The following is a 22,566-nucleotide window of genomic DNA, read 5'->3' as shown; positions in this document are numbered from 1 at the left end:
TGGTCACAAAGAATTACAGAAGAATAGTACAAAATAAAAATATTTTATTAAAATATTTAATCCAACGAGGGAATACAAGGTATTTAAATACAAAGTTTATATATGTATTTTTCAATAGAATAAAAGATTTAATCACAAAGAATTACAGAGGTAACAGTACAAAATAAAAATATTTTATTAAAATACATAAATTTTTCTTGTAAAAAAACTTGGCGCTGCTAGACCTCAAAATTTTAAATAAATAAATAAACTTATCCTATACTTAATTATAAGCCGCATTATTCGCCGTCGTCACGCACACCCATATCACTCGCTCGCACATACACACCACGCTGATAATCATTTTGTTACTCCCGTAGCATTCTTCTCTGAATTATTTTTATTTATTGTTGTCCTTATTTATTTAAAATTTCGAGGTCTAGCAGCGCCAAGTTTTTTTACAAGAAAAATTTATGTATTTTAATAAAATATTTTTATTTTGTACTGTTACCTCTGTAATTCTTTGTGATTAAATCTTTTATTCTATTGAAAAATACATATATAAACTTTGTATTTAAATACCTTGTATTCCCTCGTTGGATTAAATATTTTAATAAAATATTTTTATTTTGTACTATTCTTCTGTAATTCTTTGTGACCACTAGAAAATACTCATGTAAACTTTGTATTTAAATATCTTGTATTCCCTTAATTGTTAAATTTAAATGAAATTTTTTAATCTTATAAAATTGTTATCATACATTCTTTTTCTAATTGACACCATGTCAAGATTTTTCAAAGTAGTGCAACAATTATTTTTTGAGGCAATATATATATTCTCTTTGTAATTGGCGCTGTAATTGAAAGAGATATCATTTCTTTTTTGTAATTGTAATAGATCACTTGAAGCGCGACTCTTCTTTGATAAGGTAACATAATTTTGTGATGTGTATCACTTGGCTTATAATTTTTTGGAAATAAAGTTACTACTGCTTAGATTTTTTTCGAGATTTTTAAACTTTACCCGTGTTTTCTCGAAATGGCATTTTTTCGCTAATTTTGCAACGATAAGTCACGAACGGCTGCAGATATCGACTTGATTTTTTTTTTAATGAAGATAAAGAATTTTTCCGTAAACTAAACCTATTTTAGCTCACAAAAATTAATTTTTTGTAACTGTTTTAACAACAAATAACTTAAATTTTTCGCAATTTTGTCTTTTTTGGCTGCCATTGTTGTAATCTTGACGTACTTTTTTTTACACTTTAGGTTCAGTCTATGGAGGGGAATCTCACCAACAAAAAAATAGAAAAATTCCAGCTCGTTCATCAGGAATCGTGGCAAGAACAGAGCAGTGTTCGCAAATCGCGCGGTCGCCTTTAATCATCAATATCACCCTTAATTATTTATATTCGTGCGACTTTTCGTTTAGTTCGTTAAGAAAGCACTAACATGCTTCAAAAGAAATTTTATGTATGTTTATTTGTTTGTCCACAACCAACATTACGACATTTGAATTTTACTCAATTTTTGGCCGTTTAAACCTTACTATTCCCCTTAAGGAACTTTCGTTACATTTTTCAAGATTTCCTTACAAATAAAGTTGAGTTTTCACTTTTTGTCAGATTTTTGGAAATAGGCAAAAGTTATAGGAAATAAGATATTACTATATTTAATTAAAAATTGTTCAATTGAGTCTGAGGTACGGTTGTGAATGTGACTAATCGAATTTTATATTAAAAGATATTATACTTATAAATTAGTTTAAATTTTAAAACTGGTTTCGATCTCTACTCACGATCTCTACTCCTCTTCAATGGAGTGGTATTTGGTGGACTGAGTATGCCGTTCATTTATTGCCTCCTTTTATTGTTGTTGTAACAATCCCTTCTTAATTTTTATATCTTCTGTGGAAGGGGTAATCGTAACCTTATTCGACGCCCCTCTTTAAATTAATTCCCAGGTAGCACATATTAGTTTTATATACGTTTCTTGAACGTAGAGGAAAGTCCCCTATTATGAGATACAACATCTATTTTGCATGATTGCCGGAAGTTTATGTGCAGAATTGAAAAATGTAGTAGGCGAGTGCACGCACGATCAAATAATGAATTTTCTACTAAATAGGTTTTACTCTAAGAGCAATAAGTTCATGATGGAACCAACAGATAGAACCTATTAGTTTAGCAGAAACCTTGTTATCGCATATTAGGAGCGTATCTCATAATAGGGGACTTTCCTCTAGACATATTCCACCCCTATATAATATATAGCAAAAATGCAAGGGTTTCTAAAAGTTTTTTTTGTTAAATACAAAGAACAAATATTTCACATTCTAATTTTTTTATAGTAGGGGAGACCAGGGACAAACGTAAAGTAAGATTTGCATGCGGAAGGATCGAACGTTTTCACCTCCTTTCGATAGTCGTTAAACGGCTGTTTTCCCGTATGTTTAGGCTTCGTTTTATGGCTGTTTGTTTATTGTCGAGGGAAAAAGGATAGTTTTCGGTCAATTTCGGAAGTGTTCTGAAACGATCTATAGTGATATTTTATTGAAATGTCTTTTTATTTGAAAATGGCATGCACGACAAAATTGGGTGTTTTCCTTGCCTCGATAGTAAGAATTCAATATGGCCGCGGTGACCATCCAGGAGCCTTAATACTTTAAAGGCACATAATAGAGTAATTGGGCGTAAATCCTTGTGCGGCGTAAATACAGGAATTATCTTAATATAAAAAAGTATTGCGTCGAATAGTCAAGTATTACGACGCTGATTTTTTTATATGCGATAATCTTCTTGTTTTCCGCCGCATCGGTCAATTTTGTGATATTTATCTATAAACATTCTAATATATGCTAATACATTCTGAACATAGATACGCAGATTCTATATATACACTTACTCGATTTACACGGAATATTCCACGTGGCATTTTTTTACGCGGCTGAGATTCGCGTGTGAATAAGCTTTGTGCTCTCCACAAATTAATAAATATTCAAGTGATGTTAAATAACTATCAAGTAAATTTTTTACAAATCATTATTTTAAATAATTAATGCAAAATAGATATTAAATAAATGTCATATAAATATTTTCTCTACATTATTTATTTAAACAAATGGTTCATGTAAAATAAATTTGAAAAGAAGTCAGATTATCGTAATAAGTACGATCGAGTAAGCGGAGTAAGAACATTTAGCTTTAAATATCAAGCAATTATTCCATCGTCACCACGAGAATTAGTAACAGTAGATCTATATGGGCCTCTTCCAGAGGAGGTGTTCAATACTTAATGTTGTGATTATAGACGTATTTACGAAATATGTAGCACTGTATCCAATAAAGAAAGCGACGGCATATACGTGTATTAGTAAAGTTATAAATGAATACATTCCAAATATCGGAAAACCACAATCAATTTTAAGTGACCATGGTACGCAATTTACCTGTAAGATATGGAAAGAAAAATTAGAGAAAACAGATATCAAAGTACTGTATTCGTCGTTCGTTAATAACATTATATAATTTATGAATTTATGAACTATAAAGTGTTTTATTAAAGTTTACGTAAATCGTTCCTATAATAACTAATTGCTCTCATAATTAAATAGATATAATCACGTTAACGTTGAAAATACAGAATAAAACGCAGATATTTTTTCCGTTATATAACAGACATATACCATTCAATGTAAATAAATAAGTAAGAAAAAATAGATTACTTGTACTACACGTTTTTATGTCTTTGGCAGATAATCAACATTCATTTTTGTATTAAAAACGTGGGAGAATTTATGTATAACGTATGCATAACGCGAGAGAATGGTACACGGGAAGGAATTTGTCACTTACGCAGTTTTCTTGCACGATAAATATAATTCCACCGTTTATGCGGTGCTTTTTATATGCGGGCGGAAAATGTATCTTTCTATCGTATTTATGGGGATAATGTTATTTCCGGGGCCCTCAATTTGATAGTTGTATTTGATGGATCTTTCGCTGAGAAAAAGAATGCCGCAAATCATAATGCGCTACGATGCATAGTTTTTGAGATATCGATTTTTAAATGTAAATAATAGCAATACTGTTGTATGGTTTGCAATTTACCACGTGTGGAAAATTCACGCATGTACTTTGCAAGGCACGCTATGGCCGGTATTCATAGTCGGTTCTTATATTTAAGATCGTCTTAAGTACAATCTTAAGATATCATTAACCAATCACAAAGCGTATTAGCATCTTAAGACATTACTTAAGCCGGTCTTAAAATAAGAACCGACTATGAATACCGGCCTGTGTGTCTAGTTTAACGGTAGTGGAGCCCCCCGCAGGGGAGTGGAACCTACTGCCTCCACGCATAAACTTTCCACGCGAAAGGAGGCGTCCATGAGGTGCCACTTTTCAATATCCTAACAATTCTCTGTATAACAAATTATTTCTGTTACAAATATTAAATACTTTTACACAATGTCACTTTTCATAGGAAGCGACGAAAGAAGAAAAAAACGGGTTTTTTAACTTTTTCACGCGAACCGAGGTTCACCCTCACCCTCCCTCCCCTGCTCGTAGCCCAACTCTCCCGCCTACGTGTGTACTGTTCTCCTCTCTCTCTCTCTCTCTCTCTCTCTCTCTCTCTCTCTCTCTCTCTCTCTCTATCTCTCTCCTCTCTCTCTCTCTCTCTCTCTCTCTCTCTCGCTCTCTCTCTCTCTCTCTCTCTCTCTCTCCTCTCTCTCTCTCTCTCCTCTCTCTCTCTCTCTCTCCTCTCTCTCTCCTCTCTCTCTCTCTCTCCTCTCTCTTCTCTCCTCCTCTCCCTCCCTCCCTCCCTCCCTCCCTCCCTCCCTCCCTCCCTCCCTCCCTCCCTCCCTCTCTCTCTCTCTCTCTTTCTCCCTCCCTCCCTCCCTCCCTCTCTCTCTCTCTCTCTCTCTCTCTCTCTCTCTCTCTCTCTCTCTCTCTCTCTCTCTCTCTCTCTCACTTACTGTTAATAGTCCAGTCAATGTAGGAAAACACTTGGAAATTTATCCTCGAAGAGTAAACTTTTTTGGAAAGTGTTCTTTTGGGTTTCAGAAAACATGTCCCAAAAGTTTACCAACGTAAACCCTGTGCTAAATGTTTTATTTAACAAAAAAGACCGAAAAAATCGGTTTTTTTAGTATAACTAAAAAAACATTAATTTTATGAAAAAATAAACCATGCCAATCGAAAGAGGAGAAAATTTTACTAAAGAAACATACCTAAAGTTTTCTTAATATTAATATGTGTAGGAGTAATAATTTTTTAATTAACGCTTCAAAGTGCGTCGATGCCGCCCCGTGTGAAGCCGCCTGCAGAGTACGCGGGCGCGCGCGCACTTTTTAAAAAGGGTTGTAACTTTTGATTGGGTCGATAGAATCAAATTTTACAAAAAGCATTCGAAAGTAGACGTAATTTACTAATTTTCAAGTGGTTTAGAAAAATTGAGAAAGCATTTTGAGTATATTTAAATCGAATTTGAAGAGAGACGATGTGAAATTTTTAACTTATTTTACTAATATCATTGCCATTTATTTAAATTTGCAGATTTTCACTTCTAAACTAAAGCATTATATTCTTAAAATATGTGCTAATAACATAATAAGTGAAAAAAATTACAAAAATTAATTTTTTAAAAGTTGGGACCTCAAAGTTGATAGTTTTCTTGAAATTTCGTTATTTCAAAATTGATCAACAAGTTTGACTGCAGATATTATTGCTTAGGAAATAGATATTAAAGTTTAATAACAGGGTTTTTTAAAGCTGAAAATATGTACTTTAAGATGATAAAAGTTTTATTTGAAAAACAAAATATTAAGCAGGTGTATTTTTCAAAAAAGTATATAAAAATAAATGTCGAACTGGAAAATATAAAAATTTCTCTATTTTCAAAGTCGAAAAAGTAATAGAAAAAAATTTTTTTTGAAAAAATAACTTATGGGATGTTGTAGCTTGGGTCTTAAACTTTAAGACTGTATATCGGAAATATTTTTTTGAACTTATTATTTTAGTGGCTACACGCAATTTAGTCAAAAAAGTCGTATTTACGACAAGAACAGAAGCAAACGAAGAACATAATCGATATTTAAATTACAATATAAATATTGTGACTTAATAACAATGAATATTATATTAATTATGAATATTATATTAATATTATATTATATTATATTAATAAGTAGGGCCCGGATGTTCAGGCGATTTCTCGGCTCGCGCGCGGAGAACCGCAGTGTGCGAGTTAGTCCATGCGCCAGGTCGATTGAGCATTTTTATCGAGGTTGATGGCTTAGGTTAATGTTTTTTTATGTTTTTTGGGTCGTAGAACAAGAATCTGTAAATAGTTTGTGTTTGGCCGGCGCCGCGGGGCCGTGCCCGCGCGATCAGACACGCTTACACGGCGCGTGGTAACGGCGATAAAAAATATCTCTTATAATGTCTTATATGCTCATATAAGAAGCCATCTTATCATATATGAATTTTGGCCTGATAAGAGTTTATATGGTCATATATGATTATATAAGATTATATATAAGGACATATATGGACTTGGTTAGCGGATGTGGACGAATGAGTGTCAGAGAGTGTATGAGTGCGATAATTCTAGCGAATATTTAGAGTAGGCGATAGTTTGTTAAGGTGCCGGGGGCAGGAGAGGGTGAGTTGAGAGGGGTGGAAGCGACGTAATTGAGGGGACGACGCGAAAAGTGACAAAGAGGAGTATAAGCAAGAATTAAAAAAGGGAGTCAGAATAGGTTAAGTTAAGATAAGGTAGCAACACGCGGTAGGCACGGTTAATTTACAGAGGTAGATAGGCAGGCGAATCGGTGGGACGGGTGGCGACTCGCGGCGGAGAGAGTAGGCGGTACTGGGCAGGCGTGCTTAAGCTCCGTCTACATGCCGAATGAAGTGCAAGGCACAGGCAAAAAGAAGACCGCGAGGGATCTGAAAGGAAGGGAAAGAGCAGATTCGTTGAGCATACTGGATTACGTACGAGGTGGAGATAAGGAGAAAGAGAAGGAACATATCAAGAGGAAACGAGAAGAGAGGGAGAGAATGGCGGATGAAACATTTAAGAGAAGTAATATGATGGATAGAACACCACCAGGTTTGAAGCAGACAGGAGAGGAGAGGGAGATAAAGAAGGAAGAAGGAACACTGATGGGGTTGCTGAGGGAACTTAAAATAGAAATGGTAGGACTGAGGAACGAGATAAAGGAAATAAAAGAAAACTGGGAGCTGAGAGTGGATAGAATGGAGAAGAAGCTGGTAGAGATGGAAAAGAGAATGAAAGTGATGGAGAGATGGAGAGGAGACACCGGAGTTGCTAAAGGAGAAAATATAGAAAAAATAGTGGAGAAAGTAGCGGAATTAGTAAAACAAAATAAAGGAAAAGAAGAGTCGCGAGAAGGGAAGGGGGGAGGCAAGGGACGAAATAGGACAAGAAGTCAGAAGATCGAAAAGAATAATAGAAGAAAAAGAGAAAAGAGAGAGAAGGAACAAGATAGTAATAAGAGGGTTGAATACAAACACAAAGTCGAGTAGCATAAAAGACGTAGCTAGGGAATTGCTAGAGCAAGAATTTAAGGTAAAAAATGAGTTAAGAAGTGTTCAAACCGTGGGAATGGAAGGAAGAGAAGTGGTAATAATAGAATTGGAGGACTGGGAAATCAAAGAGAAGCTAATGAAAGAGAAGAAAAAACTAAAGGACAAAGCGGTAGGCAGAATCTATATTGACCATGATCTGACGAAGACGGAGAGAGAGGTACAGAGAAAAATAAAGGAGCGTGCAAGAATAGAGAAAGAAGATGGGAAGATAGTTAAAGTAGGATATAAAAAGATGAATATAGGAGGAAAGCAGTATGTGTGGAGCGAGGAAGCAGACGATCTAAGAGAAAAGAAAAATTTCTAGATGGTGGCCAAGTTAGGAGAAGTGAACCTGTAAGTTGTGGCATTCAAGTTGTGCGGAGATATTTTGAAAAAAGAAATAAACTCGGATTTATCACTATCAACTTCTCTTTCATCACATTCTGTTTTGGTACATCCAAATTTAACAAATTTGCGTTATGATGGTCCACTTGTTTCCAATTGTAACAATCCACAATATAAAATTGTGAAGTATAACGGAATTACATTGAAAGCTGGGACACTCGCGGATAGTTGTTGCGGCTTAAATTGTGGTGCCATTGTATGTATAGAAAATATAGCACACTGTTCAGAGCGAAATATTCCAGTCATTATAGGTTGCGAATTTTTAGAAAAAAACGACCTATATAATATTCCTTGTCCATCATCATTACTTGGAATTTATAATGTGCACTCATGCTCAGAATTGAAATCGTGACCATTAAAAAATGTTATTAGAAAATATGTGAAGTTGCCGCATGGAAATGACAAATATGCAGTTTTTCCATTGATACATAGCAAAATGTAATATGTATTGAAACAGAATTGCTGGCACGATGAAGATGTACGTAGTCGTTGAATTTGAAGATGGACTCTCAGTAGTTCCAAAGAATTGGTTGACTAAAAATCTGACGGAAGCCTTTTGGCCTATTTACACTAGTACTGCAAGACACGACAAAGCAGTTAAACGTATGGAGGAGCCGGAATCTACATGGACAAAATGTTCCATTCGAAAAATATATGGGACATATAGTAAGTAACATTATATTTGTTTCTGAAATATATGTGTATTATTATTTGTTTTCCACATGCAATATTAATGTTTGTTGATGTCTATTAATAATTATAGGACAATGGTACATGTTTTTATTTCCATTATGTTATTTTGTTGCAGTGAGTTATGACGTGGCAAGATAAAAGTTGAAACGAGCCGAAGAAGAGTCTGATCTTACATCAAATACCGAGAAAGATGAATCTCGTAAGAGAACAAGAAAAAATAGAGCTAAAAAAGATATGAACTCATCAATGAGCAGCAATGATATTGAACTGTCAGATGACAGTATTATATTAGACAGCATGCCAAAAGTACCGAAGTTTTCAAACGAAAATATTCATTTGAAAAAAACCGGAAATGCACAAAAAAGTAAGAACTTTATAAAGCACTAGCTTAAACGGAAAAAATATACTCCCCGAATTTCCTGTTTCTAAGTTTAGGGGTTTGGGCTGGGCATTTATGAGTCAGTCGGGACATTTGCTTATATATATATATATATATATATATATATATATATATATATATTAATACACTAAAAAATAATAGAATAATGTTTCAGTAACGTATTGTTGTATGATTTTCAGGTTTTGATGACAGATCATATGATAAGAGACAGAGTACAAAGACAATGGAAAATACTGCATCAAACAATCACTACAATGTAGGAAAGAAAGATTTTCGTAAGTATAATTTTTGTTGAAATGAGATTTACACAAAAAATTTATAAGTGGCTATCTTGGGTTTATAACTGAGTATATCTATATTTTAGATATCTATGGCTACGTTCAGCGGAAAAGCAGCTCAGTGAGCACTCAGTGAGCTGCTTTTTTCGCTGAACACAGCCTATCTATCTGAAAACTGTATAAATAATATATACAATGGTTACATTGTTTCATTACTTTTAGATCCACCACCAGTTGTTGGTTCTAGCTACATTAGACCCGGTGGGTCTAGGAATTATCAAATAGAAGAAGAAAAAGAAGACGACCCAGTTTATATTGAAAGTAATGAGCGAGATTATGAAGATAATGATGTTGTATTAAGTCCGAGCTTGACCTCTAATAAAGGTTAGTATACAAGTAATTTTTATTTTACTTTATATTTTACAATTATTCATGAATTTTTCATATTGTTAATCTAGTAATTGTAGTTTTATATGTAGGTAAATGTGAGATCAGTATGTTAAAATTGTATTGAAATAGTAATGGTAATATTATTTTATTACATTTAGGTCCACAAAATGAAAATATTTCTGAAGATGAAGAATCATGTGATGATGGCGATAATGATAAGGTTAATGCTTCAGTAATGTCGTTAGCAGCAAAGAAGACTAAAGTACTAGGACCAAATGACAATTGTAAACGAAGTAAGTATGCGAATAGTTCCTATTTTACATTACTATTATTATCTATATTTGAGTTGTAATGTTATTTATTCTGAAAAAATGTTGCGTCATATTTTTTATTTGTAGTTCAGATTACATTTTTTCATATTTTTAATTTGTAGAATTTCTGAAAATGTTATCTTTTCTTTTCATCCATAAATGGAATCTGTTTTGAATGTTTTTTAGAATCAAACAGTCCTACACAATATTTAATTCGAAAAGTAACGGATATGAACATGAAAATAAATACCATGCTCACGGCCATAAAAAATATTGAACAGCGCGTTGACAAACTTTCAACTGGTACTTTCGAAACGGAAGAAAGACAAAAAATTGATATTTTTCAAGATCTGCCATTGAAGGATAAAAACGATCTTGAAGCGATGGAAACAAAATTAAAAAATAATGCATCTTATCGAAGTGAAATGGTAAGTAAATCAAATGTCTAATTTTTAAAATTATAAAATTTCCATACATTCTATACTTTGTACGTTTTTTTTATTGTTTCAAATATTTACAAATATTTCAGACGACACAACTGGCATTTGTATTATGTGAAAACATGAAAACATCATGTTTGCGACTGATGAAACTAATGATTTCTAATGACCTGGCGATGAAGTACAGTTGGTATGGTGCAAAAAAGAAACAAATATTTTCCAAATTAGAAATTTGCAAAATAATTATAAGTAAGTAAAATATTTAAAAACAATTTGTATTTTTTTTATTAATGAATGCTATAATTCCTGTAAAAGTTGAAAGATATGTTCCTAAATATTTTCTAATAATTTATTAATTTATTAATTAATAAAAACATTTATCAATATTGATATATTAAAGTATCTTTTGTGTATATTAGAGATAGAGCATATAATTATTTGTAACTGAATTTAAATTATTAAAAATCTAATAATATTATACAAAAATTAAATTAGCATAGACATATTTGTTCTACTATTTAGAAATAATAAACAATAAAAATGTTATTTTTTCAGGTGTGATACGAAAATTATTTGTTGATGTGACAGAGGACCAAATTTCAGCTCCGATTAAAATATGGTTAGCCCATGCCAAGGAATAACGTATGACGAGAAACAAAGAACAAGAAAAAGAAAACGTGCCTTTGGAAAACGTACGTTAGATTGTAAACGATGCAGTAATTAATATGAATATTTATCTTTTTGCGTAAGAGTCAGATCAGTTTAGTAGCAACATGTTTTCTTTCTTAAAAGTTTTATTTTTTTAATGTTGGTCTTCTTTGCAATATTGTCGAGATGCTGTAGCAACATGTTTCCTTTCTTAAAAGTTTTATTTTTTAAATGTTGGTCTGCAATATTAGTTTTCCGTGTATAGGAATTAAGTGGAAGTGATTGATGGTATAGGATAAAGATGGACGATATTTTCATTCATGATGCGTATCGATACTTTCAGACTGTATCACCCATCTCTAGTATAGGATAAACAAAATAATAATTACTTACGCGACGTAAATGATTATATAGTTTTCCAGATAAATATGTTAATAACTACTCTTAGTTATTTAGAAAGAATCCTAAGGTCATTGCCTCACTGTGCCAGTATTATCAATGCAATTCTGCCGTAGTGACACACTGTCCGCGTTGGTCCAGTTTTGCATAGAGAACTTATTTAATATGGTTTAGCGTAATGCAAAAAAACCAAAAATCTTTAATTTTAGTGTTATATGTAGATAATCGCGTTAGCAAAATATTAAGTATTATTTCGGAGAGGTATTATTCTCATAAGAAAAGTTTCATATTAGGAAATAAGAACCTTTAGTTAAGCGTATGTCACACGCAATCAATTTTACACTGACCGTTAAACGTCTATTTTTCTTACGTCTTACGTTTTTCAGCTAATGCACAACGAGCTGATATATTTACATTTAGAATTATTCACATTTAGATTATCGGAACATTTAAAACGTTGTGTCTGGAGGAGCAGCTTATTTGTTTACTTTTCTAAACGCGAGATTTTATCGCTCCTATTTCACGTGCTGGTTTTCGTTCCCGTAAAACAGATTGCGTGCGACGACGAAGTGTTTGGCTCGCGTACGTTGTAGTCAATTTGTGATACCAATCGTGTATTTGTGCAATATGTTCCAACAGCTCAACGAATTTTGCTTCGTCTTCTCATTTTGTAATGGGTATGTTTCGTCGAGAGGATGACATATAGTTAATATATGTATTTTTTTTCCTTGAAATATATATATTATGTACAGCGACATGTGCACATACGTATGTAACATGATATATGTATACTTATGTATATATGTGTGTGTGTGTGTGTGTGTGTGTGTGTGTGTGTGTGTGTGTGTACATCTATGTATACTGAAGGATGGTCCGTATATGGAAAGACAACTATATAATTTTGTAACATATATAATACAACACGTATTGAAACATCCACGAACATATGATGCCTTCTCTTGCCATATGTGTATCATTCGTATAATTATAACTTGCCGCTTACAGCTGTAAATGCGCTGCAATTACGTTACAAAATTTATAAAGTTATCTTCTATCCGAAATATCAAGATTACTGTCTGACATAACTTACAAGATAATTGCATGTTCGCACTGTAAAAATTGTTTGTCTTAATGTATTATTCAATTGAAAATGTATTCACGAGATATTTGAACGATTGCAGTGTTCTCGAATTTTAAATCACGCTTAATTTTAAAGTACATTTTTCTGTGCAAACGATAACTTACGAGTGAGGACTCAGATTTTTAAATCTTTCCAACAAGTCGTGTGACTATAATACATTTTCCTAACCTTTTGTTTTAAATAAGCGTCATTAGATACACGACATGTAAAAAATGCATACTTTCCTATTTCTTTTTTGTTTACTTATGTGCAATCCTTTTTAAGAAAACGATTATTTTCGCTAGTTTTAAATATGTACTTCATATGTACTCAAATCACTATGTGATTTAAAGTTCGAGAACTGCACTGTAATATTCTATAAGGAAATCGTATGTGACATAAAACAGGCAGTAATCTATTATTCTATAGCAATTCTCTCTATCACGTATGACACTCGAAGTAACATAAGCATTAAACTCTGCGTTATTGCGGTATTAGTTGTCAGTATTAAATATTGTAGTGTGTAACGTACACACATTGGCAATAATTTACAATGCACATATAAATAAAAATCTTTGAATTCTCGGTTTTCAAAATGTTTTTTATAATTACTCCAACAGCCTCAAAAGAGCAAAGCTGAATAGTAGTGTTCCAATAGCTATTTTTTTTTTAAGAAAATTAACTAATTGTAGATTAACTCTATATATGTATAGTTTTAACTGTGTGAAGCAATCGCTTCAGAGGAAATATTTTTCTGTTTAAAATTTTTTATTTAAAATTCTCTGACATCAAAATGAAAATCTTTCAACTCAAGTGGAAAATTCTTCCATGTAATAGAAACTTATTTTCACTTTTTGCAGAGCCATTCGATTAAGGACACATATTTAGATTTAGAACAAACGTTTTCCTTACCATCTGAAATCTTGATTTGACTCAAGAGAATAAAAAAAAGCGATTTAAAGAGACAGAAGAAAGCGCATCTATTGAAAAAAACCCTAAGCACAAACAGAGCCGACACATCCTCTCTTTCAAATCGTCTGAAGAATTAACTGCTTTGGTTTGTAATTTTGGTTTACTATTCTCTGTGATATCCATTAGATGGATTTGCTATCCATATTCAGTGATAATAACTTTTTATTTCTTGTATTACATACGCTTTTAGGACTTTGAGAAACTTCTGACAGATCACTCTTTAAAAAGTAATGCTGCTCTTCAGAATTTTGAAAAAAAGGGTATGCTCACTGATGCAGATAGATCTGCTATAACTGAAGCTGTGGCTAATGCCATTCTCCAGCTGAATCACTTGTAAGTATTACAGTTTTCTTAGTTCTTTGACGAAATAAAAATCTGTTAAATTTTATCTTCTCTGACTTTATATAGGCCGACAGCTTCCGAATACAACATTGCAGCAACTAAGCTATGTGAATTGTTTCCGTGTGAAACTAAGGTAAAGTTTACAAGCGAGAAATTATTAATATAATTAAATTTATTCAATTTATTTATTCAATTTATTTATTGTTAATGAATGTCTTTTGTGCAGGAGTCGTATTATTGTCCGCCAGTAGAAAAACATAGAAATGCATCTGGAAAACTTCCCGATAAAGTAAAAAATATAAAATATCAGGTAAAAAAAAAGCTGCTGATTTTTGGGAAACAGAACATTCTCACTCTGAATCTTCTTTTGTCTCGAGTGAAAATCGAATCACTCATCCTGCAAAATTTGCAGGTAATAATTGTAATTGCTCTTTTACTCTTTATTTATAGTTTGTCAAAATTTCTAGCAAGTTTTTGATACTAATAAAAATATCAGATATGTTTTAGTAATAAAGAAATCAGATTTATTAGTTAAATATTCAATACAGAAGGAGAATACAATTTTATAGCTAATTTAAGTATGCAAATTGTAGGAAATAATTAAGAGATAGATTCAAAACTTGTTTAATTTTAATATTTTTAGTATTTTTCAGGAAGTTGTGATCCAAACGACTCTACAGTTAAAACTGCAATCGCTCGCTTAAAATATGACAGTATTGAGTCTTGGCCTGAACTTTTGCGCAGTTGGTCAGTGACACATCCTTTGCGCTTTCAGTATCTGAGAGAAACCAGACCGATATCGCAGCTGAATAAGGCAACGTCTTCTGTCCAACAATCGCAAGAGTCTGATGCTTTAGTGAGTGATTATTTCAAAAATTGGGGCGTGCTCGCACTACTTAATGGATATCTACTGGTGAGAAAATTGAGTTTATACATGTTTTGAATGTGTGTGTGTGTGTGTGTGTGTGTGTGTGTGTGTGTGTGTGCGTGCGTGCGTGCGTGTGTGTGATGCTCTTTTTTTCTCCTTTCGAATTTATTCCCTTTCAAACATGCTAAATGAATTGATTTGTATATGGTTGTAGATTCAGCAAGATTTTAAAGAATTATATCCTGGAAGAGAAGATGGTTTGATATCAAAGTGGGATTCAACCAAAGAAGTCTTAATTAATCTTCTTAATGCTGAAATTGCTAAATCAGATGAGTATGGCAGGAAGTTACTTAAAGATTTGACTGTTACAGATACAGGTATTTATAAAAAGACTGTATTTTGTGGCTCAATTTCTTTTGTTACTTATTTGTAATTATATATTAATTTATATAACTGTTATTAATTTATTTTAACTACTTTATTTATGTTTTTCAGACAAAAATGACGTAATTCTATTTCATTTACTGCCATCACTTTGCTGTAAAAGGACAAGAGGTGCGAACGTAAATATACCATCTGTCGCAGAAGCCAGAAAGGCCTTTATCCTCCATGTCCTTGTAATTATCATTTATAGAACATATTTCTATTTTATGATAATAATTAAGTACATAAATTGACTGTTTTCAAAAATATTTTGCAGATTCCGGGGGACTTGAATCGTCAAATCAAGATTCATAGCGAGTGGCTGGCAAATCACGGCCTCAACTTGCAGCCGACGTTAGTATTTGTTGGACCTACTTTATCGAACATTACTGCTAGTTACGTTCAAATAGATACTGTGCGGTATGAGCTTCGTACTCCATTAAAAGCTCTGGACACGTGTTTCAAGGCGTTTCATGCGCTGGACGCTGCATATCAAGAGGAGTGCCGAGCAGTCTGGCTTTTTATTCAGAAGTATTTTTACGATTTGTATCTTAAAGAGGATGATAATATTCCTCGAGTAACAAGTATACTTAGTTCCTTAATTGAATTAGTTTCAAAGAAAATCTAGTGCTTAAGGCTATTCCACGATTTCGTTTTACGTTGCAGAACTTTTCTTATTTTAATAAAATGTATATTTGTAAGAAGTATAAGGCATAAATGCCGCGTCTAAAGTCCTCGTCAGGATGCAAGGAAGGTGCGTAGCATACAATACGAAAGACTAAACGACAGTTGCAATATGTATGCGTTCATTTAATAAATAGCGAATATTTATTTGTAGAACTGTTTTATGTTATCATGGTCAATAATCCCAAATAATAAATAATAAAATAATATAACACTGAGAGAAAGGTTTTGTTACTATGTGAACAACCAACATTTTTGCTGCAAGAGCTAATTAATTTTGCAATAATAGCAAAGTTTTACTGAACTTTGCTATTGCAATAAAAGGTTTTGCTATTATTGCAAAATTAATTAGCTTTTGCAGCAAAAAATGTTGGTTCACATAGTAATAAAACGTTTCTCTCAGTGAATAATAAGAAAACATTCCATTTAGTATATATTCTTACATTTTAAGAATATCTGATACTTAAGAATATCTTTAGTATATATTCTTACACATTAAGAATATCTGAAATTTAAGAATATCTTTAGAGGATTTCTCTCTTAAACTAAGCGGATCCTCTTGGCGCTTATTTTAGTGGAAAATATTATAAAGATAAGTGGTACACAGTAAAAAATTTTGTGTCAATGGAAGTCCACTCTCAATTTTGTGTTAAAATAACTCATTCATCGTGTTATTTTTGACATTTAGAAATGTTATATCGACATTTATAAAATATTATAAAGATAAGTGGTATATTCTTAAGATAAGAATACAATTTTTTCGCATCTAACGTATTGAATTATGATGTTAGCTCAGCATTAAATTTTTTAGCTGAAGAAAAAACAAAGTTTCATATAAGTCTACGTCGTGGTTCGTAAAATATATTGCTCATTGGTTTCAAATAATGACTGCGCGCCATCCTCTCTTTGCTTTGGGGAAAAATAATATAAAGGAGTATATAAAACCATAACATTTCTCAAAGAAGCTATAACTTTTTTTTCTGAATTAAAAGTTGGAAAGGATCAAAGTTGGAAACCATTTCAAACATCAGCTGTGATATCCACTACGTCATATATTCAAGTATCAGAATATTTACTGAATAAAGGTTTTGATTTTGTTATGGGTTCGAGATTCAGCCAAGATTGCTTAGAAAATGTTTTTTGCATTGTACGGCAAAAACATCCTACACCAAATTCCATTCAATTTAAAAATGATTTAAAGCTAATCACAATATCACAATATATGGCAAATGTAAGCCACGGCAATTATGAGGAAGATGATCGAACTTTTTTATCAGAGTTTTTAGAAATTTTAGAAAAGAGAAAGACAAAAAAGACTAGAACTAATGATGAAACGAAGGAAGAAGAAGAGGACGGCAATAAGGAAAATAACTGTAATATCATTAATAATAATAATATTAATGGTAATTATAATAAGCATAATAATAATAGTAATAATAATAACACAAATCTAAATAGTAATCAAAGTATAAAAGTATGATTATACAAGATTCTACACCAACTATCAATGTAACAATTCAACTTAACAATATTGAACAAAATATTTTATGTTATATATTACAATGGATCGTAAGAAGGGAAAAATATTGTGCAATATGTGTACAAGCAGTGGGATCAAAAAAAGTACAAGATATATTTATGCCAAATTAACACGTTTAAAACGTATTAGCAACGCCGAGTCATTATATTTTATTAATGAAATTTCATTAAAATTTTTTTTAGCAATGGAACAAATTTTTAGAAACCACTTGCAGAGAGTCTTATCAGATTCAACTCTAAATGCTAAACAATACTTTATGTCTCAAATTCAGAAACTCTTTTATTCTATTCCTAATTGTCACAACTTAAAAAATAAATTGATCGTTAGATATTGTCTGTTTAAATTAAGATCATCTTTAATAAATGTAATTTTTTAAATAAACCAAAGACTGTGAACGTGCAATCTAGTAAAACAATAGCAATGCATATTTATATTAAATAAGTGGTGTATACAATTTGATTTTTCTTAATTTAATATTCTTCGTTTTTGCTAATATTCTAATTTTATAAAAAATTATTTTTTTTTTATATTAAATAAGTGATGTATACAATTTGATTTTTCTTAATTTAATATTCTTCGTTTTTATTAATATTCTAATTTTATAAAAAATTATTTTTGTTAAAAAATTGATAATCTTAATCGCATAATATAATTAAATTGTCATTCATTAAATTGTTATTTTTCTTTTTCCCTTTACATATAATTTTTTTCTTTTGATAATTCAGAAGACAGCTGCTTAATTTTTTTTAAATTTTAATTAGCCTTTGGCTAGTAAACATCAAAATTAAATTAGTTTATAACGAAAAATGTTGCAATTCGAAATAAATTAAAAATCTTTTTCGATATTTTTGTCTGACATATTTAATGCAGTTAAGGAAGTATTTTTTATACCTGCATGTTTCATTTATTATTAATATTATTTATTAATAATATTCAATTTTCATTAATCAAATTTTTTTGTATTTTCAGGCAAAATTATCACAAGAACTTAAGTATTTGTTATAGCTGCATGTTTCATTTATTATTAATAATACTCAATTTTTATTAATTCATTTTTATTGTTATTTTCAGGCAAAAATATCCCAAGAACGTGTAAATCAAATCATGCAGACCATTGTTATTCGTCATAGATGAATTTTCAACATAAAGTCAACAAGATTTTCTGTATCCATAATTTTTTGCGTTTTTTAAACACGAACAAAAATTTCTATAATTTAAATTCCGTTTAATTAAAAATAATTTTAAATTGTAGAGGAAAGTCCCCTATTATGAGATAGGCTCCTAATATGCGACAGCGAGGTTTCTGCTAAACTAATAGGCCCTATCTGTTGGTTCCACCATGAACTTATTGCCATGAATAAGTAACATGCCAATTATTTTATCCTTCTAATTGTATTTGTTATTTAAAATGATTGAAGGTAGTTGTGAAAACTTTTATGATTAATAGTACCAAGCAATATATATACCATGTAGAACATTGTCCCAAAAAGTGGAAGTTTGTATACAGCTGTAGAAATAAAGCAAAATTTACATAAAATCTCTAGAGTGATAAATTCAATATTACATTGTATAGCTTGTATTAACAGGGATAGACAGGAGAGAGAGAGAGAGAGAGAGAGAGAGAGAGAGAGAGAGAGAGAGAGAGAGAGAGAGAGAGAGAGAGAGAGAGAGAGAGAGAGAGAGAGAGAGAAGGACGGTACTTTAAAATACAAACTTAAATAAAATTGTTTTTTATACATTTCGTATTTTGGTTATAACTTTCTAATGAAGCATTTTGGAGATGTATGTTTATGTAACATTTTTTTCTTATTTCTGCTCATAGAACATGGTACTAAATGTAATGTATTCTGTATTTTATTCTATTTATTTTATTAAGCACCTTTTAAAAGAAAGATAAATTACAGTAAAACTTATAGAATTTTGAGTATTATATTCATAATATTTTAGGATATCTACATTAATTTCCCACACATAAAAGAATTGCAGAAACTACTGAATAATTTAAGGATAGCAAAATTTTTAATTATTAATTACAGTTTATTTAATTTTCAACGTTTTCTAATTGATAAAGATATTATATTATCACGGTCTGGAATGTTCAGGTTTTTAATTTATCACATTCAATATTTCATCTAAAATATTATTTGTATTTTGCTCAATATTTCCGTTTCTAATTTTATTAACATGTAAATTTTGATAATATTAATTTATATTGTTATTTTAAATATCACTTTATTTATGATCATTTTATTATTGCCACAATATTTTAAGTAATATATTTTATGTAATATATAATACTAATTAATATGTTCCAGGTGTGATACGAAAGGCTCATACGTATGCAACAGATGATCAGATATCAGCCCCGATAAAAACATGGTTAGCTCATGCCAAAGAACGGACTGCCAAAGAAAAAAGAGATTTCAAGGAAGTGCGAATGAAGAGGTATTTTTTGCAATCGCAAACAGAGAGGATTGATCCGCACATTTTTTTATTTTTCTACAAAGAATTCGTTTGAGTTAGCCTCGAATATAGGGTATCCTGGAATATAAGCGACCTCAATTTTAATATTTTTCTTTGGCCAATCTGGCGAAGTCAACTTTTAGTCAACGAAATTTGTTATCAAAATTCAAATCGGAGTATCGCAGCTTGTATATTTTTAGAACGAGTCAATTGAAGGACCGCGAAAGTTATTTTTTTGAATAATAATAAGACTTCGAGAATATAGAAGTGATTGATTTTAGTTGTTTAATATTCGCTATTAATATGTCCTCATAATTAAGTTTTTGTAACTATTTCTCTTTTATTTAGTTCTGTTCTTTAATTATATTTCAAAAATGTAGAAAACTAGACTAACTTTAATGTTATTAATTGTACCGAGCGTGTCGTCAGTTTTTTAAAAGCTTTTGTAGAACGAGTCAATTGAAGGACTGCGAAAGTTATTTCTTTGAATAATAATAAGACTTCGAGAATATAGAACTGATTAATTTTAGTTGTTTAATATTCACTATTGCCGTATTGAATCTTTTATCCGAGAAATTCGGATTATGTCGTATAAATTCCGATTATATGATACATATATTTTATAAAATGTAGAAATATATGTGATTTATGTGATATGAACATATATGTATATGATTTATGTGATATCAAATATATATGCAATGTAAAATGAGAGACATTTTTATATCAAAAAGTAGATACTTTATATAAAAATGAATAAAAAGTGTGAAATAACATTTTTGTCTAAAGCTTTGTTTATATATGAATTAAATAATTTCACATTTTTATTTATTTTTTACATAAAATACCTACTTTTTTACCTTACACCTATATATTCCAATTATATATAAATTAATAATATGCTCAAAATATTTTATAAGTATACTGATAATATACCAGGAGATATTCTATAGTATACTCACAATATATAAAAAAATATTCTCTGCAGATCTTCCTGTTCGACACACTTTTTTAAGACCGTGGTTCAAAATCGACTGATGAATTTACCGCCCGTTTACCTTTTTATAGTCTTTTTATAGCCCTCTCTTATGAGGAGGAAAGTGGGAGGACAAGGAAGTCGGCTGGGGACGAGATCGCGGAGAGGATGGAGGAAAAACTACTGATGCGCACGGACGATGACGAAGCGGATCAGGGGGAGGGGCCGGAGGGAAGGCACTGGAAGGGGTAGGGAGGGAGTAATAGTAGTATTGTATTACGTAATTTGATTACCGCACGTCCACAGTGTAGATTCTGAATTATAGTGTGAGGAGGAAGGGTTGAAACTTCGGTTGAAACGCAATTTACTTAGGTAATAATTAAAAGACATATGTAACGAAAAAAAATAAATATTTTATTCAAACAGAATAAAATTAGGTAACGTTTTTTGTAATTACTAAAATACACATTTAATAACATTTAATAATTTTTAATAAAATGTATACTTGAATAAAATAACAATTTAAATATAAACTTTATTGCATATATGTTTTGTTTTTTTCTCGACTTTTTTAACAGTATTATTTTTTTTTATTTCTAAATTAAGGTGCCTTAATCGAATGTATGTTCTTGTTCGAACCGAGCATGCTAATACATTCCTTGGCGCAGAATTATTTATTTTTTTCGACACAAGGTCCGTCACTCTATCGAAAATGAAAGGTTCCCTCGAGAGTCCATTACCATGGAATGCTAAGAATTCACATTGTAGATCAGGCTTACATCATGCATACGTTCCCATTTTAAATAAATTTAAATAAATTGTCACCTTGCGCTTCCTTGATCTGATCAGACCATGCAAATAATTAATATTTATTTGAAAAACACAAAAAAAAATTAAATATAATGCCATGAAAAAGAAGTAAAATAATAGTATTATTTCAAGTATATTTATTAGAATGAGTAATATCACATAAAATATATATATTTTGTACACAAAATTGAATTTAAAGGAATACGTACAATATTTTAGAAATTTAGAAAGTATCTCTCAAAATTGCTGTAGTCTTAATATATAGGATGTAGAAGATATTGAAAATGTATAAAATACAGTAGAAAGTAAAATAAAATTATGAAATGTAACAGATAGCGTAATGAGAGGCGTAGAAATTTACAAAAGGATACCGAATTCCTACATTATAATGTAGGAATTCGGTATCCTTTTGTAAATTAGAATTATTATGTAATTTGATGTTAATCATTTCTGAAACCAGTCGTTTAGATACATGTTTACCGAATTCCTACAGGCTAATCTACAATGTGTTCTTTATTGCTTCCTGTTTTCTGCTCTTAACCTCTTTGCGACTATCTAGTCTCTTCTGAAATTCGTCAATTTTTATCTTGGACGACAGGGAACAAAAAACATCGCGTTACGCGACGGAATTGCGAAATACGAGATAGTCGTAGAGAGGTTAAAAGAGCAAAAAACAGGAAACAAAGAACACATTGTAGATCAGACTTACATCATGCATACGTTCCCATTTTAAATAAATTTAAATAAATTGTCACCTTGCGCTTCCTTGATCTGATCAGACCATGCAAATAATTAATATTTATTTGAAAAACACAAAAAAAAATTTAATA

General features: G+C 31.2%; 1 protein-coding gene and 1 pseudogene across 1 annotated transcript; both read left to right on the top strand.

Moving 5' to 3' along the window:
• The first annotated feature begins 7,932 nt into the window (after window positions 1-7,932).
• LOC139786259 (uncharacterized) lies at window positions 7,933-13,254 on the top strand (annotated as a pseudogene).
• On the top strand, window positions 11,048-16,103 carry LOC139786260 (uncharacterized). Its single transcript, XM_071725423.1, has 9 exons — window positions 11,048-11,183; window positions 13,519-13,715; window positions 13,821-13,963; window positions 14,039-14,105; window positions 14,199-14,384; window positions 14,616-14,885; window positions 15,055-15,217; window positions 15,336-15,457; window positions 15,541-16,103. Exons 3-9 carry the CDS (start codon window positions 13,893-13,895, stop codon window positions 15,889-15,891), a joined length of 1,230 nt encoding a protein of 409 aa, XP_071581524.1. The 5' UTR covers window positions 11,048-11,183; window positions 13,519-13,715; window positions 13,821-13,892; the 3' UTR covers window positions 15,892-16,103.
• Window positions 16,104-22,566: the final 6,463 nt, after the last annotated feature.

This window comes from Temnothorax nylanderi, unplaced genomic scaffold (assembly GCF_030848795.1).
Source record: "Temnothorax nylanderi isolate EJ_2023f unplaced genomic scaffold, tnyl_v1.0 TNYL_tig0992_pilon, whole genome shotgun sequence".
Classification (NCBI taxonomy): domain Eukaryota; kingdom Metazoa; phylum Arthropoda; class Insecta; order Hymenoptera; family Formicidae; genus Temnothorax; species Temnothorax nylanderi.
The sequence above is the reverse complement of the archived record's forward strand: the minus strand, read 5'-3'. Positions and strand labels throughout refer to the sequence as shown.

What these genes read in the sequence shown, in the direction of transcription:
- LOC139786260 (XM_071725423.1), top strand. Translation starts at nt 13,893, where the DNA reads ATGCTCACTGATGCAGATAGATCTGCTATAACTGAAGCTGTGGCTAAT. An exon ending in TGTTTCCGTGTGAAACTAAG is followed by an intron (nt 14,106 to 14,198) that starts GTAAAGTTTACA and finishes TCTTTTGTGCAG; the next exon opens with GAGTCGTATTATTGTCCGCC. An exon ending in TTTGACTGTTACAGATACAG is followed by an intron (nt 15,218 to 15,335) that starts GTATTTATAAAA and finishes TATGTTTTTCAG; the next exon opens with ACAAAAATGACGTAATTCTA.